General features: G+C 49.8%; 1 protein-coding gene across 1 annotated transcript in view; it reads left to right on the top strand.

Annotated features, from left to right (window-relative positions):
- The window catches only part of STEEP1 (STING1 ER exit protein 1), a 23,809-nt gene extending 4,541 nt beyond the window's left edge, over positions 1-19,268 (top strand). Inside the window, exons 2-7 of the mRNA XM_040322667.1 lie at positions 1,382-1,499; positions 2,060-2,101; positions 8,439-8,577; positions 11,815-11,904; positions 13,255-13,347; positions 18,807-19,268. Coding sequence (XP_040178601.1) covers positions 1,382-1,499; positions 2,060-2,101; positions 8,439-8,577; positions 11,815-11,904; positions 13,255-13,347; positions 18,807-18,869 — 545 coding nt within the window. The 3' untranslated portion in view covers positions 18,870-19,268. The remainder of the gene's footprint in view (positions 1-1,381; positions 1,500-2,059; positions 2,102-8,438; positions 8,578-11,814; positions 11,905-13,254; positions 13,348-18,806) is intronic.
- The last annotated feature ends 2,588 nt before the right edge of the window (positions 19,269-21,856 follow it).

Genomic DNA, 21,856 nt, shown 5'->3' with positions numbered 1-21,856 from the left:
TTTACATATTGCAGCGTGTGCCTCTGGGGAGCCGTGTTTAATCATCTCTGGCAGGATTCCATCCATCCCACTGGATTTTTTGGTTTGCAGGTTTTGGATTTTCTCCCCAATTTCTTGTGGTGTAATCGGTACATCTCTCTCGTTCTCTCTCTCTCGTTCTCTCTCTCTCTCGTTCTCTCTCTCTCTCGTTCTCTCTCTCTCTCGTTCTCTCTCTCTCTCGTTCTCTCTCTCTCTCGTTCTCTCTCTCGTTCTCTCGTTCTCTCTCTCGTTCTCTCTCTCTCTCTCTCTCGTTCTCTCTCTCTCTCTCTCGTTCTCTCTCTCTCTCTCTCTCGTTCTCTCTCTCTCTCTCTCTCTCTCTCTCTCGTTCTCTCTCTCTCTCGTTCTCTCTCGTTCTCTCTCGTTCTCTCTCGTTCTCTCTCTCGTTCTCTCTCTCGTTCTCTCTCTCTCGTTCTCTCTCTCTCTCGTTCTCTCTCTCTCTCGTTCTCTCTCTCTCTCGTTCTCTCTCTCTCTCGTTCTCTCTCTCTCTCGTTCTCTCTCTCTCTCGTTCTCTCTCTCTCTCGTTCTCTCTCTCTCTCGTTCTCTCTCTCGTTCTCTCTCTCGTTCTCTCTCTCGTTCTCTCTCTCGTTCTCTCTCTCGTTCTCTCTCTCGTTCTCTCTCTCTCTCGTTCTCTCTCTCGTTCTCTCTCTCTCTCTCTCTCTCTCTCGTTCTCTCTCTCTCTCTCTCTCGTTCTCTCTCTCTCTCTCTCTCTCTCGTTCTCTCTCTCTCTCTCTCTCTCGTTCTCTCTCTCTCTTTCTCTCGTTCTCTCTCTCTCTTTCTCTCGTTCTCTCTCTCTCGTTCTCTCTCTCGTTCTCTCTCTCGTTCTCTCTCTCTCTCTCTCTCTCTCTCTCTCGTTCTCTCTCTCTCTCGTTCTCTCTCTCTCTCTCTCTCTCTCTCGTTCTCTCTCTCTCTCTCTCTCTCTCGTTCTCTCTCTCTCTCTCTCTCGTTCTCTCTCTCTCGTTCTCTCTCTCTCTCTCTCTCTCTCGTTCTCTCTCTCTCTCTCTCTCTCTCTCTCGTTCTCTCTCTCTCTCTCTCTCTCTCGTTCTCTCTCTCTCTCTCTCTCTCTCTCGTTCTCTCTCTCTCTTTCTCTCGTTCTCTCTCTCTCTCGTTCTCTCTGTCTCTCTCTCTCTCGTTCTCTCTCTCTCGTTCTCTCTCTCGTTCTCTCTCTCTCGTTCTCTCTCTCTCTCTCTCTCTCGTGTTCTCTCTCTCTCTCTCGTGTTCTCTCTCTCTCTCTCGTTCTCTCTCTCGTTCTCTCGTTCTCTTTCTTTCTCTCTTGTTCTCTTTCTCCATCTGAGGGCTCGCAGTCTTTTTTTGTGTCTTCATTTCTTCTCTTTTTTTTGCTCAGATTGCCAGCTGGAAAAACTTCCCATGAGGCCTCGGGACCGAGCCAGACTCATCGATGTGGCAAAACACGCTCACAAGTTCTGTAATGTAGAAGAGGAGGAAGCAGTGTATCTGCGCAGGTATCTCTACCCCCTTGGCTGATTGCGAGCACGGGGGGGGCAGGGCCCCAGGCTGATTGCGAGCACGGGGGGCAGGGGTGTAGGCTACGGGCGAGCATGGGGGGGCAGAAAGGGGCGTAGACTGCCGCGACAGGGCCCTAGGCTGATTGCGAGCATGAGGGGGGCAGGGCCGTAGGCTTCGGGGGGCAGGACCGTAGGCTGCAGGCGGTACAACCGTTGGCAAGCGCAGGGGGCAGGGCCGTAGGCTGCAGGGGGCAGGGCTATAGGCTGCGGGCGAGCGCAGGGGGCAGGACAGTAGGTTGCAGGCCATCGAAATGTTAAGAGATGGTTAGAGACTGTAGACACGGAACAAGAGGCGGTCAGAGACTGCAGGCCCCATACAACGGATGGTCAGAGACTGAGCACATGATACAAGGGGCCCCAAGGACCGCATTAAAATTGCCGCAGATTGGGCTCCAGGGGTGTCGGATATCTGAAAATGTGTTTTTCAGTTTTTTATCTTTTTGGACTTTTATGAAGAATTTTAAAAGTAATATTCCTTTTTTCTTTTCTTCTTGTAGACCGGAGGGGATTGAAAGACAATACAGGAAAAAATGCAGCAAGTAAGTCCATTGCTTCATGTCATTTCTAGTATTTTTCTTCCTTTTTATTTTTTATTTTTTATTATTGTTATTATTTAAAATCTCCTGATTACACTTACACTGAAAATTGTACCAGGAACAACAAGTAAAAGCTGATCTCCAGGCAAACATCCAAATAAACGATTGAATACATATAGCCAGATTCAGAGAGATTTACGCCAGCGTATCAGTAGACTATCAGTAGATACGCCGTCGTAACTCTGAATCTGCGCCGTCGTACATTTAAGTGTATTCTCAAATTGAGATACACTTAAATGTAGCTAAGATACGACGACCTGCGCTGTCTAGTCCCGCCGGCCGCTAGGGGCGTGAACGCTGACTTGCGCCTAGAATGCGTAAAATCAGCGAGATACGCCTATTCACGAACGTACGCTTGCCCGTCGCAGTAAAGATACGCCGTTTACGTAAGGCGTTTTCAGGCGTAAAGTTATTCCACCAAAAAGCTGGCCAAGCCAATGTTAAGTATGGACGTCGTTCCCGCGTCGAATTGTGAAAATTTTACGTTGTTTGCGTAAGTCGTCCGTGAATGGGGCCGGACGTAATTTACGTTCACGTCGAAACCAATAAGTCCTTGCGGCGTACTTTGGAGCAATGCACACTGGGATATGTACACGGACGGCGCATGCGCCGTTCGTTTAAAAACGTCAATCACGTCGGGTCACGATTCATTAACATAAAACACGCCCCCCTGTTCCTCATTTGAATTCGGCGCGCTTAGCCCGGCCCATTTACGATACGCCGCCGTAACTTAGGACGCAAGTGCTTTGTGAATACAGCACTTGCCTCTCTAACTTACGGCGGCGTAGCGTATATGCGATACGCTACGCCTGCCTAACGGTAGGCTCTCCGACGTGAATCTAGCTAATAGAGGTTTTCCTACCATAGGATTTGTATTGCTGTCCATCCAGTCCTGAGATGCGCACAGCTTGCCTGGAGTTCTGCTTTTTCTCTTTTGCAGCTATGAGATATAATTGGGTCCTGTCGGGATTCTGCAGTAGCCATATTTTTTTTATGATAACCGTACCGTGAAGAATGTTCTCAGCAAACGTTTGTCACATTCTTGGGCTCCGGGATACAGACACTGAAGAGTGCTCGGGGGGGGGAGCGAGGGGGGGAGGGGCTGGTTTTGCATTGAGAATATATGTGGAAGGTTGGAACATTTCATCCCTGTGGATGTGTGTTCGTTGGGCGGAGATAAGTTGGCGCTGAAGGTCGGTGCCTGCAGCCGGTTCACCTGAGATGAACTGAACGGGAAATGTGCTTGTCGGGTGATAAAATATTTTATTGCAGCCTTAACCCTTCATCGTCTAGGATGTAATGAGTGTCGCTGCTCTTCTCATCTTGGACATGCACTATATGGCAGTGATGGGGAACCTCGGCACCTCAGATGTTTTGGAACTACATTTCCCATGATGCTCAACTACACTGCAGAGTGCATGAGCATCATGGGAAATGTAGTTCCAAAACATCCGGGGTGCCGAGGTTCTCCATCACTGTTCTATGGACACCTGACCATCACACCTGTATGAGATTGTTAGGCCTTCTATTCCACAGCCCTGGCTATTCATGAAGAGTTGCCCCACTCCCCCAAACGCCATTATTAAGGAGTTGATACCTCTTGCCTAATTATTATAAAGCTGTCTGTCCGCGGCCATTAACCACTAGCCAAAAATGGCTACAGCGCGGTCAGCTAGTTCTGGGAGGGCATCCGTGGACGTCCTCCTCCCAGAACCACCCCCCCCCCAAATAGGAGATGCCCCTTGACCACTATGTCCTCTGGACACAGCGATCACAAGATTGGGGTAAAGGGCCAATCACAGGAGCCCTTTACCATGTGATCAGCTGTGTCCAATCACAGCTGATCACATGTAAACAGACTTGCCGGTTATCGGCTGTCCTGTCTTGTCCGTGTGAGGAAAGGAGAGCTGATAACTGGCAAGGCTCTCAGTACATTGTTTACACTGGTAATCAGGGAGCTGATCATCAGTGCCCCCTCACCAGCACCCATCAGTGAAGAAGAAAGGAAACTAATCATCGGTGCCTCCTCACCAGCGCCCATCAGTGAAGAAGAAGAAAGGGAACTAATCATCGGTGCCTCCTCACCAGCGCCCATCAGTGAAGAAGAAAGGGAACTAATCATCGGTGCCTCCTCACCAGCGCCCATCAGGGAAGAAGAAAAATTAAAGGGAACTGACCATTCGTTTAACCTCACCAGCGCCTAACAGTAAAGAAAAATTAAAGGGAACTGATCATCGGTGCCTCCTCGCCAGCCTTCCCCCATCGGTGCGTCCTCGCCAGCCTTCCCCCATCGGTGCGTCCTCGCCAGCCTTCCCCCATCGGTGCGTCCTCGCCAGCCTTCCCCCATCGGTGCGTCCTCGCCAGCCTTCCCCCATTGGTGCGTCCTCGCCAGCCTTCCCCCATCGGTGCGTCCTCGCCAGCCTTCCCCCATCGGTGCGTCCTCAGTAGGAATCACTCCTTAGGGAACACTTAACCCCTACAGCGCCCCCTAGTGGTTAACCCCTTCACTGCCAGTGTCATTTTCACAGTAATCGGTGCATTTTTATAGCACTGTCGCTGTATAAATTACAATGGTCAAAAAAATGTGTCAAAAGAGTCCGATGTGTCCGCCATAATGTCGCAGACACGATAAAAATCGCAGATCACCGCCATTACTAGTGTGTGTGTGTATATATATATATATATTAATAAAAATGCCATAAAACTATCCCCCTATTTTGCAGACGCTATAACGTTTGCACAAACCAATCAAACGCTTATTGTGTTTTTTTTTGTTTCGTTTTTTTTTTTTTTTTACAAAAATATATAGAAGAATAAGTGTCGCCCTAAACTGAGGAAAAAAATGTTTTTTTTTTTTTTATATGTATATTTTTTGGGGATATTTATTATAGAAAAAAATATTGTATTTTTTTGCTCTTTTTTTTGTTTATAGCGCAAAAAATAAAAACCACAGAGGTGATCAAATACCACCAAAAGAAAGCTCTATTTGTGGGGAAAAAAAGGACGCCAATTTTGTTTGGGAGCCACGTCGCACGACCGCGCAATTGTCAGTTAAAGCGACGCAGTGCCGAATCGCAAAAAGTGGCCTCGGTCCTTTTAGCTACAAAATGGTCCGGGGCTGAAGTGGTTAATAATTTTTGTAACTTATTTTTGCATAAAACATTTTGTGTCATTTCGTGGGTGGGGGCTCTGTGCAGGACGCTGGAGTTCCGTTACACCATGTCTTTATGGAGTTGGCTTTGTACACGGGAGTGAGTGAGTGAGAAACTTATATAGCGCAACACATGCGAACTGAATCGCCTCTGGGCGCTTAGTATCCTTTCCCTACTGTCCTTTTGCCTTCAGAAAAGATGGGTTTTGACGGGAGGGGGGGGGGGGGGGGGCCACAGTCATGCTGGAACAGAGAAGGGTCTTCACCAAACTGTTACCACAAGGCTGGAAGAACACAACTGTCTGTAATGTCTTTGTACAGGGCCGCCATCAGGAATTATGGGGCCCCTTACACAGCTTCAGGTCTGGGCCCCGTGGAGCACAGAGAACCGGGGGGCCGCCGCAAATTGAGAAGCGGGGGTGGCCCTTTACAAAAAAAGAAGAAATAAAGAAAAATATATATTAACCACTTCCGGACCGCCGCATGTACATTTCCATCGGCAGAATGGCACGGACAGGCACATCAACGTACCTGTAAGTCCCTGCCTAGACGTGGGTCGGGGGTCCGATCGGGACCCCCCCCCCGGTACATGCGGCGGTTCCCGTGGCTTCAGGAACGAACCGGGACGACGGCGCGGCTATTCATTTATAGTCGCGATCGCTCCCCGGAGCTGAAGAACGGGGAGAGCCGTATGTAAACACGGCTTCCCTGTTCTTCACTGTGGCGGCTGCATCGATCGTGTGATCCCTTTTATAGGGAGACTCGATCGATGATGTCACACCTACAGCCACACCCCCCTACAGTTGTAAACACACACTAGGTGAACCCTAACTCCTACAGCGCCCCCCTGTGGTTAACTCCCAAACTGCAACTGTCATTTTCACAATAAACAATGCAATTTAAAGCGGAGTTCCACCCTATTTTACAACTTCTTTGCATTCGTTTTTACACTGCCCCCTTAAATACATTTGGGATGTTTTTTTTTTTGTCTTTTAAAAACTCACGTTTTTATCTGTGTCTCTTATTCCCCCGCCGCGGCGGAATGCCCCCCGCCGCATCCAGCGCTGCTATGCCTCCTGGGATATGTGTTTCATCAATCCCAGGAGGCTGGACTGAACATCGCAGCCGTGGATGAACATCTCGGGGGGCGGGAGGGAGGGAGGGCAGTGCCGCCCATAGAGGTGGTGTCCTTCCTCTTCTCCTTCTCTAACTCCTCCCCCGTCCTAGCACCGCCCCCGTCCTCCTCCCTCCACCACCCGCCCGCCTGCCGTCTGTCTCCGGTGCACGGAGATACAGATCATCAGGCAGACAGAGCGGATCTCACTCTGTCTGATAGATCTGTATGTGAGAGCACCGAGCATAGTACAGCCCCGCCTCCCTGTACATAGAAACATCGCTCTGCACTGTGTGTTACAATTCTAGTGCAGGGAGGCGGGGCTGTACTACGATCCGTGTTCTCAGATACAGACCAATCAGAGATCCGCTCTGTATGCCTGATCATCTGTACCTCCCCCCACTCTGCACATAATGTTGTCACCGCACTGACGTCACCGCACTAACAAAATGAATTTATTGACAGTGCACATGTCTGGTATATGTATACACACCACATATATAACAAGAGATATATATCATCTTGTTATGTAGATATATCTGCACAGGAACAAATTATTTATTATATTTACTGGTTCCTGGAAGGAGGAGGGGAGGAGGGGAGGAGGGGAGGTTTGCATAGATAAGAGGCGGTAACTTTCTCTGACACTCCCGTTGCTATTGAAACCTGATCTGAAACCATTACACTGCTTGTACAGCACTGAGCATGTGCGAGGCTGAAATCCAGGAAGTCAATTTCTGTTTTATAATGTGTCTAAATGCTGTCACAACCTAACAAAACGGACCTTAGTTTACAGACTAACTGTAGTAGAATACATTAAGCTTGTGTATTACAGGGGTTTTCATATTTAAAAAGTTTTTATTTTTAAATTTGTGGCCGGAACTCCGCTTTAAATGCATTTTTTGCTGTGAAAATGACAATGGGCCCAAAAATGTTTCAAAATTGTCAGATGTGTCCGCCATAATGTCGCAGTCACGAAAAAAATCACTGATCGCCGCCATTAGTAGTAAAAAAAATTAAAAAAAATAAAACTATCCCCTATTTTGTAAACGCTATAAATTTTGCGCAAACCAATCGATAAACGCTTATTGCGATTTTTTTTTTTTTTACCAAAAATAGGTAGAAGAATACGTATCGGCCTAAACTGAGGAAAAAAAATAATTTTAGATATGTTTTTGGGGGATATTTATTACAGCAAAAAGTAAAAAATATTGAATTTTTTTCAAAATTGTCGCTCCATTTTTGTTTATAGCGCAAAAAATAAAAACCGTTGCGGTGATCAAATACCACCAAAAGAAAGCTCTATTTGTGGGGAAAAAAGGACGCCAATTTTGTTTGGGAGCCACGTCGCACGACCGCGCAATTGTCTGTTAAAGCGACGCAGTGCCGAATTGTAAAAACCCCTTGGGTCATTTAGCAGCATATTGGTCCAGGTCCTTAAGTGGTTAAAAAAAAAATAATAAAAAAGGGGGGGGGGGGTAGCCATCCGGTGACCTCTGGGCCCTTTAATGAAAAGAAGAAAAAAAACCTCTGGGCCCCTTAATAAAAAAAATAATAATATATTAAAAAAAATGTATATATTTTTTTTTTTTTATAAAAAAAAAAGGGGGGGTTGCCATCCGGGCCCCTTACAGGTGTACTGCCTGTACCCCCCTGATGGCGGCCCTGTCTTTGTATGAGTATTACCAGGACCCTTTACTGGAGACCCCTGAACTTCATCATTTGAAGAGAGGGGTTCACATACTTTTGACCATACAGTGTTTGATTGCAATGGAAAACACCTTTTCTTTCCTGAGTCCTGATTAAGCCCCGGTAGGATGGTGAAATGCGTCAGTTGGCAGAGCTAGGTGCTGTGTCGTTAGTATCGCTGGAGCAATAGCTGTACAAACCCGCAGTGTGTGGCTTCCCACGATAAAAATGTGTGAAAATCGAAGATCCAGAAAATGATCCCCCTGTTTCTCCTCCCCCTTTTTATGTACGAGCTCAGTGATTGGATGACCTTTCTGTTTTGGCAGGTGCAACCTCCCCCTCTTCTACCAGCACTCTCAGAAGAATATCCCCGCAACGTTCATCTTCAGTGGAGCCTTGGTGAAGTTTGGACAAGGGTTCGGAAAAACAAATATATTCACTCAGAAGCCCGACCCCCCTAAAAAGGTGATTCCTTGTTATATGGAGGGGCTCCAGAGTCCCCGGTGTGTCTGATATAGAGCGGGGGAGGGGGAAACAAATCCATACAGTTCTGTGCTCATGAACTGTGAGCCACACTGAACGCATGATTGATGCATTACTAGTCAATACAGTTCTATTCACTAAGGTGGCCTGGTGAAGTGGTGTGTACATAAAACCGTCTCCTCCGCTGCCAGCCGGGTGAAGATGAATCCCGGAGATATCCGATCTCCAACACGTCTTCTTTGGGACCTCCACACTAACGCATTTCACCCAAAAGGGTTTACTCAGAGATCACCTCTAGGTGATCAGTGCCCATAAAGGCTGCCGATCGCTGTCCATCAATCCTGTATATTAGTGCCTCCTCATCAGTGCCACCCCTCTGTGGCCATAAAGGCTGCCCATTAGTGCCTCCTCATCAGTGACCATTAGTGCCTCCTCATCAGTACCACCTAATGAGTGCTGCCTATTAGTGTCCATAAGTGCCGCAAATAGGTGACTCCTCATCAATGCCACCCATCTGTGGCCATAAAGGCTGCCCATTAGTGTCTCCTCATCAGTGCCCATAAAGGCTGCATGTTAGTGCAACCTAATGAGTGCTGCCTCATCGGCGCCCATAAGGGCTGCCTATCAGCGACCATTAGTGCCACCTCATCAGTGCCCATAAAGGCTGCCTATCGCTTTCCATCAGTGCTGCATATTAGTGCCTCACCAGTGCCACCTAATGAGTGCCACCCATCTGTGGCCATAAAGGCTGCCCATTAGTGACTCCTCATTAGTGCCACCTAATGAGTGCCTGCCTATCAGTGCCCTTCAGTGCAGCCCATCATGCAGCGATTATGGGCACTGATTACTGTTGAGGCTGAACTCATTAGGTGAGGAGGCACTGATATGCAGCATTGGTGGACAGTCATTATGGGCACTATCGGTGACCATCAGTGCCATCTAATGAGTGCTGCCTCATCAGTGCCCATAAAAGCTGCCTATCAGTTTCCATTAGTGCCGCCTCATCGGTGCCCATAAAGGCTGTCTATCAGTGTCCATCAGTGCCGCATATTAGTGCCTCCTCATCAGTGCCACCTAATGAGTGCAACCCATCTGTGGCCATAAAGGCTGCCTATCGGTGACCATCAGTGCTGCATATTAGTGACTCCTAATCGGTGCATAAAGGCTGCCCATTGGTGCCTCCTCATCAGTGCCACCTAATGAGTGCCTGCCTATTCGTGCCCTTCAGTGCAGCCCATCATGCAGCGTTTATGGGCACTGATGAGTACTGATGCGGCAGAACTCATTAGGTGAGGAGGCACTGATATGCAGCCCTGATGGAAAGTTTTTATGGGCACTATCGGTGACTATCAGTGCCTCCTCATCAGTGCCATCTAACGAGTGCCGCCTCATCGGTGCCCATAAAGGCTGTCTATCAGTGTCCATCAATGCTGCATATTAGTGACTCCTCATCAGTGCCACCTAATGAGTGCTGTACTGATGCGGCAGCACTCATTAGGTGGCACGGATATGCAGTCTTTATGGGCAAATGCAGCCATGTCCCCCCCATATGCAGCCATGTCCCCCACATATGCAGCCATGTCCCTCTAGCCATGTCCCTCACATATGCAGCCATGTCCCTCACATATGCAGCCATGTCCCTCTAGCCATGTCCCTCACATATGCAGCCATGTCCCTCTAGCCATGTCCCTCTAGCCATGTCCCTCACATATGCAGCAATGTCCCTCTAGCCATGTCCCTCACATATGCAGCAATGTCCCTCTAGCCATGTCCCTCACATATGCAGCCATGTCCCTCTAGCCATGTCCCTCACATATGCAGCCATGTCCCTCACATATGCAGCAATGTCCCTCTAGCCATGTCCCTCACATATGCAGCCATGTCCCTCACATATGCAGCCATGTCCCTCTAGCCATGTCCCTCACATATGCAGCCATGTCCCTCACATATGCAGCCATGTCCCTCTAGCCATGTCCCTCACATATGCAGCCATGTCCCTCACATATGCAGCAATGTCCCTCTAGCCATGTCCCTCACATATGCAGCAATGTCCCTCTAGCCATGTCCCTCGATGCGGCGGCGCGATGCGGCGGCAGCGGCGGGGGGGGGAAAGGGGGGGGAAGTATTCTATTTAGGTATCGGGGGTATTTGCACGAGTACGAGTACTCCCGCAAATACTCGGTATCGGTCCCGATACCGATACTGGTATCGGTATCTGGACAACCCTAGTCATTTCCACAGTAAACAATGCATTTTAAAATGACAATGGTCCCAAAAATGTGTCAAAATTGTCCGAAGTGTGCGCCATAATGTCGCAGTCAGGAAAAAAATCGCTGATCGCTGCCATTAGTAAAAAATAAATAATAAAAAATAAATAAAACTATCTCCTATTTTGTAAACGCTATAAATTTTGCGCAAACCAAACGATAAACGCTTATTGCGATTTTTTTTCTTTTTTTTTTTTCCCCCCCAAAAATAGGTAGAAGAATACGTATCGGCCTAAACTGAGGAAAAAAAATGTGTTTTTATCTTTTTTTGGGGGATATTTATTATAGCAAAAAGTAAAAAATATTGATTTTTTTTTTCAAAATTGTCGCTCTATTTTTGTTTATAGCGCAAAAAAATAAAAACCGTCGCGGTGATCAAATACCACCAAAAGAAAGCTCTATTTGTGGGAAAAAAAGGACGCCAATTTTGTTTGGGAGCCACGTCGCACGACCGCGCAATTGTCAGTTAAAGCGACGCAGTGCCGAATCGCAAAAAGTGGCAAGGTCCTTTAGCTGCCTAAAGGTCCGGGTCTTAAGTGGGTTAAGTAGGGGGCGCTTTGCTTGCAAATAGATATTTTTTTTTTTTTTTTGAAGCGGAGGTGAGAATGGACGAGCGGCGAGATCGCTGTCATGTTCGGTTAAGTGCTCACGCTCTCTTCTCACCCCCGGAGGAATTGATGGAAATCAGGTTCAGGTTCATTGCAGGGTTACGTCTAAAGAGTGCAGTTCTGTCCTGACGTGATGCAGGATCCCTTTTTGTAGAAGGTCGCCCCCCGGGGGACGTGCCGAGAAGAACAGGAAGCCCCCCCACGTTACATCGGATACATGAGCGCAGGTTTACCTCCCCACCGCCAATCGCAGCTCACCTTTTTTTTTTTTTTTTTTTCTGTCATTTTTTTTTTCTCGTCATTCCTTCTGTAATCTCACATTTTAATATTTCTTTCATATAAAGGTGATGATGACCAAACGTACAAAAGACATGGGCAAGTTCAGCTCGGTCACCGTGTCCACCATCGATGAAGAGGAGGAGGAGATCGAAGCTGTAAGTAGAACCTCCAGGAGGACAACAACACTTGGAATCAGTGGGAGGAATAGTGTCCCATCATTGGTGTCAGTGGGAGGAATAGTGTCCCATCATTGGTGTCAGTGGGAGGAATAGTGTCCCACCATTGGTGTCAGTGGGAGGAATAGTGTCCCATCATTGGTATCAGTGGGGGGAGTAGTGTCCCATCATTGGTGTCAGTGGGAGGAATAGTGTCCCATCATTGGTGTCAGTGGGAGGAATAGTGACCCATCATTGGTATCAGTGGGAGGAATAGTGCCCCATCACTGGTGTCAGTGGAAGGAATAGTGCCCCATCACTGGTGTCAGTGGGAGGAATAGTGTCCCATCACTGGTGTCAGTGGGAGGAATAGTGTCCCATCACTGGTGTCAGTGGGAGGAATAGTGTCCCATCACTGGTGTCAGTGGGAGGAATAGTGTCCCATCACTGGTGGCAGTGGGAGGAATAGTGTCCCATCACTGGTGTCAGTGGGAGGAATAGTGTCCCATCACTGGTGTCAGTGGGAGGAATAGTGTCCCATCACTGGTGTCAGTGGGAGGAATAGTGTCCCATCACTGGTGTCAGTGGGAGGAATAGTGTCCCATCACTGGTGTCAGTGGGAGGAATAGTGTCCCATCACTGGTGTCAGTGGGAGGAATAGTGTCCCATCATTGGTGTCGGTGGGAGGAATAGTGTCCCATCATTGGTGTCGGTGGGAGGAATAGTGTCCCATCATTGGTGTCGGTGGGAGGAATAGTGTCCCATCATTGGTGTCGGTGGGAGGAATAGTGTCCCATCATTGGTATTAGTGGGAGGAATAGTGTCCCATCATTGGTATTAGTGGGAGGAATAGTGTCCCATCATTGGTATTAGTGGGAGGAATAGTGTCCCATCATTGGTATCAGTGGGAGGAATAGTGTCCCATCATTGGTGTCAGTGGGAGGGATAGTGTCCCATCATTGGTGTCAGTGGGAGGAATAGTGTCCCATCATTGGTATCAGTGGGAGGAATAGTGTCCCATCATTGGTATCAGTGGGAGGAATAGTGTCCCATCATTGGTATCAGTGGGGGGAATAGTGTCCCATCATTGGTATCAGTGGGGGGAATAGTGTCCCATCATTGGTGTCGGTGGGGGGAATAGTGTCCCATCATTGTCAGTGGGAGGAATAGTGTCCCATCATTAGTATTAGTGGGAGGAATAGTGTCCCATCATTGGTATTAGTGGGAGGAACCCATCCAGGTTTGGTTTAGTTGAGCGCTGTGCCCACCGTGGTTCCCACTCAGGTTCTTCTCTCATTTTCGGTATATTCTACAATCCTGGGATCTCACATCTTGTCTTGTTTCATTCAGAGGGAGATTGCGGACTCCTACGCCCAGAACGCCAAAGTCATCGAGAAGCAGCTGGAAAGGAAAGGAATGAGCAAGAGGCGGCTGCAGGAACTGGTAGGTGGAATTTTCACAACACGTTTTATAGCCGTACCACCGACCTGAGAATTCCAGGATCGATTTGGATGGGATTATCCAAGATTCATTGTCGGTATGGACCGCCATGTGGTCAAAGGTCTGTGGCCCATCACACATTTTAATGAGCTTGTTGGACCTCTCGTTCCAGAACCATGGGCGTTAACATGAAGCCCCATCACCCCTTCCCAGACCAGAAACACCTCATCTCCGCTATTCGGAGGGGTTCACATACTCCTGGGCATAGTGTCCACAAACGTTTGGCCATATAAGTGTACCTCTCCTTGGCTGTGAGTTGGAGTCTGAACATGCTGTTCTCGGCAGAGGCTCTGGACTCCCTGAAAGTGCAGACATTTCTGTGACCAAGCCCCCTGGTGGGTTGGACGAAACGCGATGGGAGGCGTGGACGGAGCAGTGCTAGCGCAGTGTAGTGGAGCATCATGGGAAATGTAGTTCCAGAACATCTGGGGTGCCTAGATTCACCAAATCCTAGGCTATGGACAGCTGAGAATTTACAGCTACTTAACAAAGCTCCCTGCTGACCTTGGTCTGCTGGGATGAGAAGCAGGGGGAGCTGAGCTTGCTGAGTCATGGCAGGGAAGGGGGGAAGGGGAGAGCTGAGCTTGCTGAGTCATGGCAGGGAAGGGGGAGCAGATCTTGCTGAGTCATGGCAGGGAAGGGGAGAGCTGAGCTTGCCGAGTCACGGCAGGGAAGGTGGGAGCTGAGCTTGCCGAGTCACGGCAGGGAAGGTGGGAGCTGAGCTTGCCGAGTCACGGCAGGGAAGGTGGGAGCTGAGCTTGCCGAGTCACGGCAGGGAAGGTGGGAGCTGAGCTTGCCGAGTCACGGCAGGGAAGGTGGGAGCTGAGCTTGCCGAGTCACGTCAGGGAAGGGGGGAGCTGAGCTTGCCGAGTCACGTCAGGAAAGGGGGGAGCTGAGCTTGCCGAGTCACGGCAGGGAAGAGGGGAGCTGAGCTTGCCGAGTCACGGCAGGGAAGAGGGGAGCTGAGCTTGCTGAGTCACTGCAGGGAGGCGAAGCACTGGGCTTGCTGAGTCACGGCAGGGAAGGGGGGAGCTGAGCTTGCTGAGTCACGGCAGGGAAGGGGGGAGCTGAGCTTGGGGGAGCTGAGCTTGCTGAGTCACGGCAGGGAAGGGGGGAGCTGAGCTTGCCGAGTCACGTCAGGGAAGGGGGGAGCTGAGCTTGCCGAGTCACGGCAGGGAAGAGGGGAGCTGAGCTTGCTGAGTCACTGCAGGGAGGCGAAGCACTGGGCTTGCTGAGTCACGGCAGGGAAGGGGGGAGCTGAGCTTGCTGAGTCACGGCAGGGAAGGAGGGAGCTGAGCTTTTCGAGTCACGGCAGGGAAGGGGGAAGCTGAGCTTTTCGAGTCACGGCAGGTAAGGGGGGAGCTGAGCTTGCCGAGTCACGGCAGGGAAGGGGGGAGCTGAGCTTGCTGAGTCACGGCAGGGAAGGTGGGAGCTGAGCTTGCTGAGTCACGGCAGGGAAGGGGGGAGCTGAGCTTGCTGAGTCACGGCAGGGAAGGAGGGAGCTGAGCTTTTCGAGTCACGGCAGGGAAGGGGGGAGCTGAGCTTGCTGAGTCACGGCAGGGAAGGGGGGAGCTGAGCTTGCTGAGTCACGGCAGGGAAGGGGGGAGCTGAGCTTGCCGAGTCACGGCAGGGAAGGGGGGAGCTGAGCTTGCCGAGTCACGGCAGGGAAGGGGGGAGCTGAGCTTGCCGAGTCACGGCAGGGAAGAGGGGAGCTGAGCTTGCTGAGTCACTGCAGGGAGGCGAAGCACTGGGCTTGCTGAGTCACGGCAGGGAAGGGGGGAGCTGAGCTTGCTGAGTCACGGCAGGGAAGGGGGGAGCTGAGCTTGCTGAGTCACGGCAGGGAAGGAGGGAGCTGAGCTTTTCGAGTCACGGCAGGGAAGGGGGGAGCTGAGCTTTTCGAGTCACGGCAGGTAAGGGGGGAGCTGAGCTTGCCGAGTCACGGCAGGGAAGGGGGGAGCTGAGCTTGCCGAGTCACGGCAGGGAAGGGGGGAGCTGAGCTTGCTGAGTCACGGCAGGGAAGGTGGGAGCTGAGCTTGCTGAGTCACGGCAGGGAAGGTGGGAGCTGAGCTTGCTGAGTCACGGCAGGGAAGGAGGGAGCTGAGCTTGCTGAGTCACGGCAGGGAAGGGGGGAGCTGAGCTTGCTGAGTCACGGCAGGGAAGGGGGGAGCTGAGCTTGCTGAGTCACGGCAGGGAAGGGGGGAGCTGAGCTTGCTGAGTCACGGCAGGGAAGGGGGGAGCTGAGCTTGCTGAGTCACGGCAGGGAAGGAGGGAGCTGAGCTTTTCGAGTCACGGCAGGGAAGGGGGGAGCTGAGCTTGCTGAGTCACGGCAGGGAAGGGGGGAGCTGAGCTTTTCGAGTCACGGCAGGGAAGGGGGGAGCTGAGCTTGCCGAGTCACGGCAGGGAAGGGAGAGCTGAGCTGCTGGGAGAGGATAGCAGGGGGATTCGAGCTACATAGTCACTGCTGGGAGGGAGGAGCAAGGGGTGCTAATCAGCTGAGACAAACGCTCCAAACAATTTTGTTGCTGCTTTTTTAAATTTTAAGGATCAGCTATGACTTTTTTTTTTTACGGCTCACCGTGTGCTTGTTAAAATGTTAAATGTAAATCCTTCTACCAATAAGGGGAGTCGGGAGTATCTGCCCACACAATTGGGCTGCAATTTGCAAGTCCACCGGGTGACCCCGATCCCTGAGATTGACTATTGTCTTCCATCCTATTCATTTCCAGCCCTTTGTGTAGGACGTGCGTAGTACGCCTCGCTCATCTGGCATGACGGAAGTTGTAGGTCAGCCATTGTACACCACCGACGTCCTTGGCTTTGTATGGAGTCTGAGGATGACGCTAAATATTCAGTTCACGGTTTGCAGGCGGGACACAGAAGATTGCACATTGATGGGGCTTTTTGAGGTCCTTCATTGAGCGGATTTAAAGCCGAGCTCCAAGGCAAGATCACTAAACACACAGATAATTCCATCGAGGAGAGATACTCTACCTGACAAAGGGTTTGTGTTTCTGGCCGTCCATCCAGAGGACACCACTTGTAGTTTAAGCAGAACCTCCATTACATTTTGGAAGGCTCTTTCCTTTGCTCTCCCCTTACAATTTTATTTTTTCAATTTTGTAAATGCCGTATAAGCCGAGGCACCTAATTTTACCACAAAAAGCAGGGAAAAACGTATCGATTCGAGTATAAGCCTAGGGTGGGAATTGCAGCAGCTACTGGTAAACAATGCCCATTTGCAGCCTCGCTGTGCCCATTTGCAGCCTCACCTTGTTTACGGTCTCCCACTGTGTCATGCAACTGTTCGGCGGCCGTCCACTGTAACAACAAAAAAACACACAACAAACAACAAAATGGTGGCGACTCCTAAACACTGTTAGGCCTCTAGAGGCGGATCGCCAGCGCTCAGACCAGAGAACACCAACACTCTCCCTCACTCGAGTATAAGCCGAGGGGGGCTTTTTCAGCATAAAAAAAAATTGATGAAAAACTCGACTTGTCTAGGTACCTTTTTTTTTGGATGAAAAATAGTGCATCGCTAATTTAATAGTGATCAACAATATCACAAAACATAATATGCAGAAGTCCAAAGAAATAAGTACAGAAACAAGTGAGCGTCCAAAAGCGGTGAGTGAAATCGTCATCCACACTTGGTCAAATGGTTTCTTTATAGACCGTGACATCATAGTGATCCACCACAATATGCTTGTCCTTCCCTTTTCCCCATACAACGTCAAATGTGACGAAATGCATAGGGCGGAGCTAGGGTTGTCCCGATACCGATACCAGTATCGGGACCGATACCAAGCATTTGCCCGAATACTTGTACTCTCCCGTGCCATCGGGGGCCCGGAGAGCGAATCGGTCGGCGCTGCCTGGAAAGCATAGAGATGACTGGTGACCAGATGGTCATCAGTCATCTCTATGACCGTCGGAGGCCCGGGCGCGATGTTATGACGTCACGCCCGGTACCCGGAAGTAAACAAAGTCGCGGCTGTCGGCATGTGATCAGTGATTTTTTTTTTTTTTTTTTTCACTGATTTCATGCTTGTAAGCCTGGAGGAGAGATGTGGGGTCTTATTGACCACCCCGTATCTCTCCATAAAGAGGACCTGTCACACTGATTCCTATTACAAGGGATGATTACATTCCTTGTAGTAGAAATAAAAGTGATAAAAAAAAAAATTAAAACATTTTTTTTTTCTTCAAAACGCCCCTGTCCCCGTTATCTCTTGCGCAGAAGCGAACACGCATGTAAGTCCCGCCCACATGTAAACGCCGTTCAAACCCCACATGTGAGGTATCATCGCATGCGTTAGAGCGTGTGCAACAATTCTAGCACTAGACATCCTCTGCAACTCGAAAATCGTAACCTGTAAAAAAAAATTCAAGTGTCACCTATGGAGATTTTTACGTACCAAAGTTTGGCGCCATTCCATGAGTGTGCCCAATTTTAAAGCGTGACATGTTAGGTATCTATTTACTCGGTGTAATATCGTCTTTCACATTATACAAAAAAATTGGGCTAACTTTACTGTTTTGTTATTTTTTTAATTCATGAAACCGTTTTTTTTTCCTCCCCCCAAAAAAGTCGTTTGAAAAATTATTGCGCAAATACCGTGCAAGGGGAAAAAAAAGTTGCAATGACCGCCATTTTATTCCCTAGAGCAGGGGTGTCAAACTGGCGGCCCTCCAGCTGTTGCAAAACTACAAGTCCCATGAGGCATTGCAAGGCTAACAGTTACAAGCATGACTCCCACAGGCAGAGGCATGATGGGACTTGTAGTTTCGGAACAGCTGGAGGGCCGCCAGTTTGACACCCCTGCCCTAGGGTGTCTGCTAAAAAAAATATATAATGTTTGGGGGGTTCTGATTAATTTTCTAGCAAAAAAATTGTGATTTTTACATGGAGAGAAGTGCTAAAATAGGCCCGGTGGACAAGTGGTTAAGGGGCACATGCGTAATCATTTTTATGGGTGTGGAGGAAGTTCCGCTTTCAGTTATATAGTGGTGTCATGTCCCCGCCCCCCCAGTCTGCTGATTGGTCACGGAAGAGTACTCTGAGTGATCAGGTCATCCCTCTGTTTACTTGACCTGAATACAGGAGATCGGGGAGACGTAACTTTAGTACATTGGCAGAGATCGTTGGATATCTTCAGAAGTTCACAAAATGATTTTACTTGTTCTGAGTTTCTGTTTGTCTCGGAGGAATAGGAAGCTCCCCTCCATTTTTCTGTCATTGTCAGTGACAGATTGTATTCAGGTCACAGATGTCAGATATTTCATTCCGTAGAATTTTCTATTTCTCCACGCGGTGCCGGTGGGGCTTCACTAGCGCCATATGTTTTCATCTCATCCGCTCAAATTACGCTGATTAATTTATTCCCTTCGTCTCTCACCAGGCTGAACTGGAAGCAAAGAAAGCCAAAATGAAGGGAACGCTGATTGACAACCAGTTCAAGTAGAAGAGACGTCCCGAGCGAAGGCGACGGCGTTCTTGTGAGACTCGCCAGGCGTAACGCGCGGTTTTACAAGCTCATTGACAGGTGTGCGCGACAGGATGGAGCGCCTTCCTCTGTGATTGCATCCCGCTGGGAGGACATCCCTACACCCCCTTGTATCAAGAACGCTGGTGAAGGTGGGGGAGTGCTACGCCGATTTGTATATACTCTTAAATATTTTATAAAGAGGGGGGGCGTAACATGTTGGGGGAGACAACAAATACACCTCGTTGGGAGGGTAATAGATTATTTTTTTGTATCCGAATTACAATTACATGGTCATTTTTTCTTTTCCTGTAGGATTTTTTATTTTACGTGTAGAAAAATGTAAAACCGTCAAATAAAAACTGATATTCTTGGTTGTTTTTTGTATCCTTTACTTATTTTCAGGGAAATTTTGTCATTGCACGTGATGAGGTTTCAGATTTTTTAAAAGTGCAGGTATGCCTGGCTACTGTGGGAGGGGATTATTCAGGGGGCTGATGACGCGTGGGAGGGGATTATTCAGGGGCTGATGTCGCGTGGGAGGGGATTATTCAGGGGGCTGATGTCGCGTGGGAGGGGATTATTCAGGGGGCTGATGTCGCGTGGGAAGGGATTATTCAGGGGACTGATGTAGCGTGGGAGGGGATTATTCAGGGGGCTGATGTCGCATGGGGAGGGGATTATTCAGGGGCTGATGTTGCGTGGGAGGGGATTATTCAGGGAGCTGATGTAGCGTGGGAGGGGATTATTCAGGGGGCTGATGTCGCGTGGGAGGGGATTATTCAGGGGGCTGATGTCACATGGGGAGGGGATTATTCAGGATCTGATGTCGCAGGGGGAGGGGATTATTCAGGGGCTGATGTCGCGTGGGAGGGGATTATTCAGGGGCTGATGTCGCGTGGGAGGGGATTATTCAGGGGGCTGATGTCGCGTGGGAGGGGATTATTCAGGGGGCTGATGTCGCGTGGGAGGGGATTATTTAGGGGGCTGATGTCGCGTGGGAGGGGATTATTCAGGGGGCTGATGTCGCGTGGGAAGGGATTATTCAGGGGGCTGATGTCGCGTGGGAGGGGGGTTATTCAGGGGGCTGATGTCGCGTGGGAGGGGGGTTATTCAGGGGGCTGATGTCGCGTGGGAGGGGATTATTCAGGGAGCTGATGTCGCGTGGGAGGGGATTATTCAGGGAGCTGATGTCGCGTGGGAGGGGATTATTCAGGGCGCTGATGTCGCGTGGGAGGGGATTATTCAGGGGGCTGATGTCACATGGGGAGGGGATTATTCAGGTGCTGATGTCGCGTGGGAGGGGATTATTCAGGGGGCTGGTGTCGCGTGGGAGGGGATTATTCAGGGGGCTGATGTCGCATCGGGAGGGGATTATTTAGGGGGCTGATGTCGCGTGGGAGGGGATTATTCAGGGGGCTGATGTCGCGTGGGAGGGGATTATTCAGGGGGCTGATGTCGCGTGGGAGGGGATTATTCAGGGGGCTGATGTCGCGTGGGAGGGGATTATTCAGGGGGCTGATGTCGCGTGGGAGGGGATTATTCAGGGGCTGATGTCGTGTGGGGAGGGGATTATTCAGGGGGCTGATGTCGCATGGGAGGGGATTATTCAGGGGGCTGATGTAGCGTGGGAGGGGATTATTCAGGGGGCTGATGTGACGTGGGAGGGGATTATTTAGGGGCTGATGTCGCGTGGGAGGGGATTATTCAGGGGGCTGATGTTGCGTGGGAGGGGATTATTTAGGGGGCTGATGTCGCGTGGGAGGGGATTATTCAGGGGGCTGATGTCGCGTGGGAGGGGATTATTCAGGGGGCTGATGTCGCGTGGGAGGGGATTATTCAGGGGGCTGATGTCGCGTGGGAGGGGATTATTCAGGGGGCTGATGTCGCGTGGGAGGGGATTATTCAGGGGGCTGATGTCGCGTGGGAGGGGATTATTCAGGGGGCTGATGTCGCGTGGGAGGGGATTATTCAGGGGGCTGATGTCGCGTGGGGAGGGGATTATTCAGGGGACTGATGGGGAGGGGATTATTCAGGGGACTGATGTCGCATGGGGAGGGGATTATTCAGGGGACTGATGGGGAGGGGATTATTCAGGGGACTGATGTCGCATGGGGAGGGGATTATTCAGGGGACTGATGTCGCATGGGGAGGGGATTATTCAGGGGACTGATGTCGCATGGGGAGGGGATTATTCAGGGGACTGATGTTGCATGGGAGGGGATTATTCAGCGGGCTGATGTCGCATGGGAGGGGATTATTCAGGGGACTGATGTCGCATGGGGAGGGGATTATTGCTGGAGATCTATACTGGTACGGACTGGGTAATGTGTTGATGTTCTATACTGGTACGGACTGGGTAATGTGTTGGGATTTATACTGGTACAGACTGGGTAATGTGTTGGATCTATACTGGTACGGACTGGGTAATGTGTTGGGATCTCTACTGGTACGGACTGGCTAATGTGTTGGGGTTCTATACTGGTACGGACTGGGTAATGTGTTGGGATCTATACTGATACGGACTGGGTAATGTGTTGGGATCTCTACTGGTACGGACTGGGTATTGTGTTGGGATCTCTACTGGTACGGACTGGGTATTGTGTTGGGATCTATACTGGTACGGACTGGGTATTGTGTTGGGGTTCTATACTGGTACGGACCGGGTAATGTGTTAGGAAGGAAGGACGCCACATCGTTTGGGAATAAAAATGATCCACCTACAGAGGGCAGAATACAAAGACACCCCGAAAATTAAAATGAAAAAAATGATACAGCAAGCTCGTCCATTTTTCTGAAATGTAATTGCCGCAACTCTGAATGGTCCTCTAGTAGTTTGTATGGCCCCCATGTGCTAGTATGCATGCCTGACAATGTCCTAATGAGATGACGGATGGTGTCCCGGGGTATTTCCTCCCAGATCTGGACCAGAGCATCACTGAGGTGCAACCTGGCGGCACCGGATG

Source organism: Rana temporaria, chromosome 9, assembly GCF_905171775.1.
Source record: "Rana temporaria chromosome 9, aRanTem1.1, whole genome shotgun sequence".
Lineage (NCBI taxonomy): Eukaryota > Metazoa > Chordata > Amphibia > Anura > Ranidae > Rana > Rana temporaria.
Note: the sequence above shows the minus strand (reverse complement) of the source record. Positions and strands in the feature narration are given on the sequence as shown.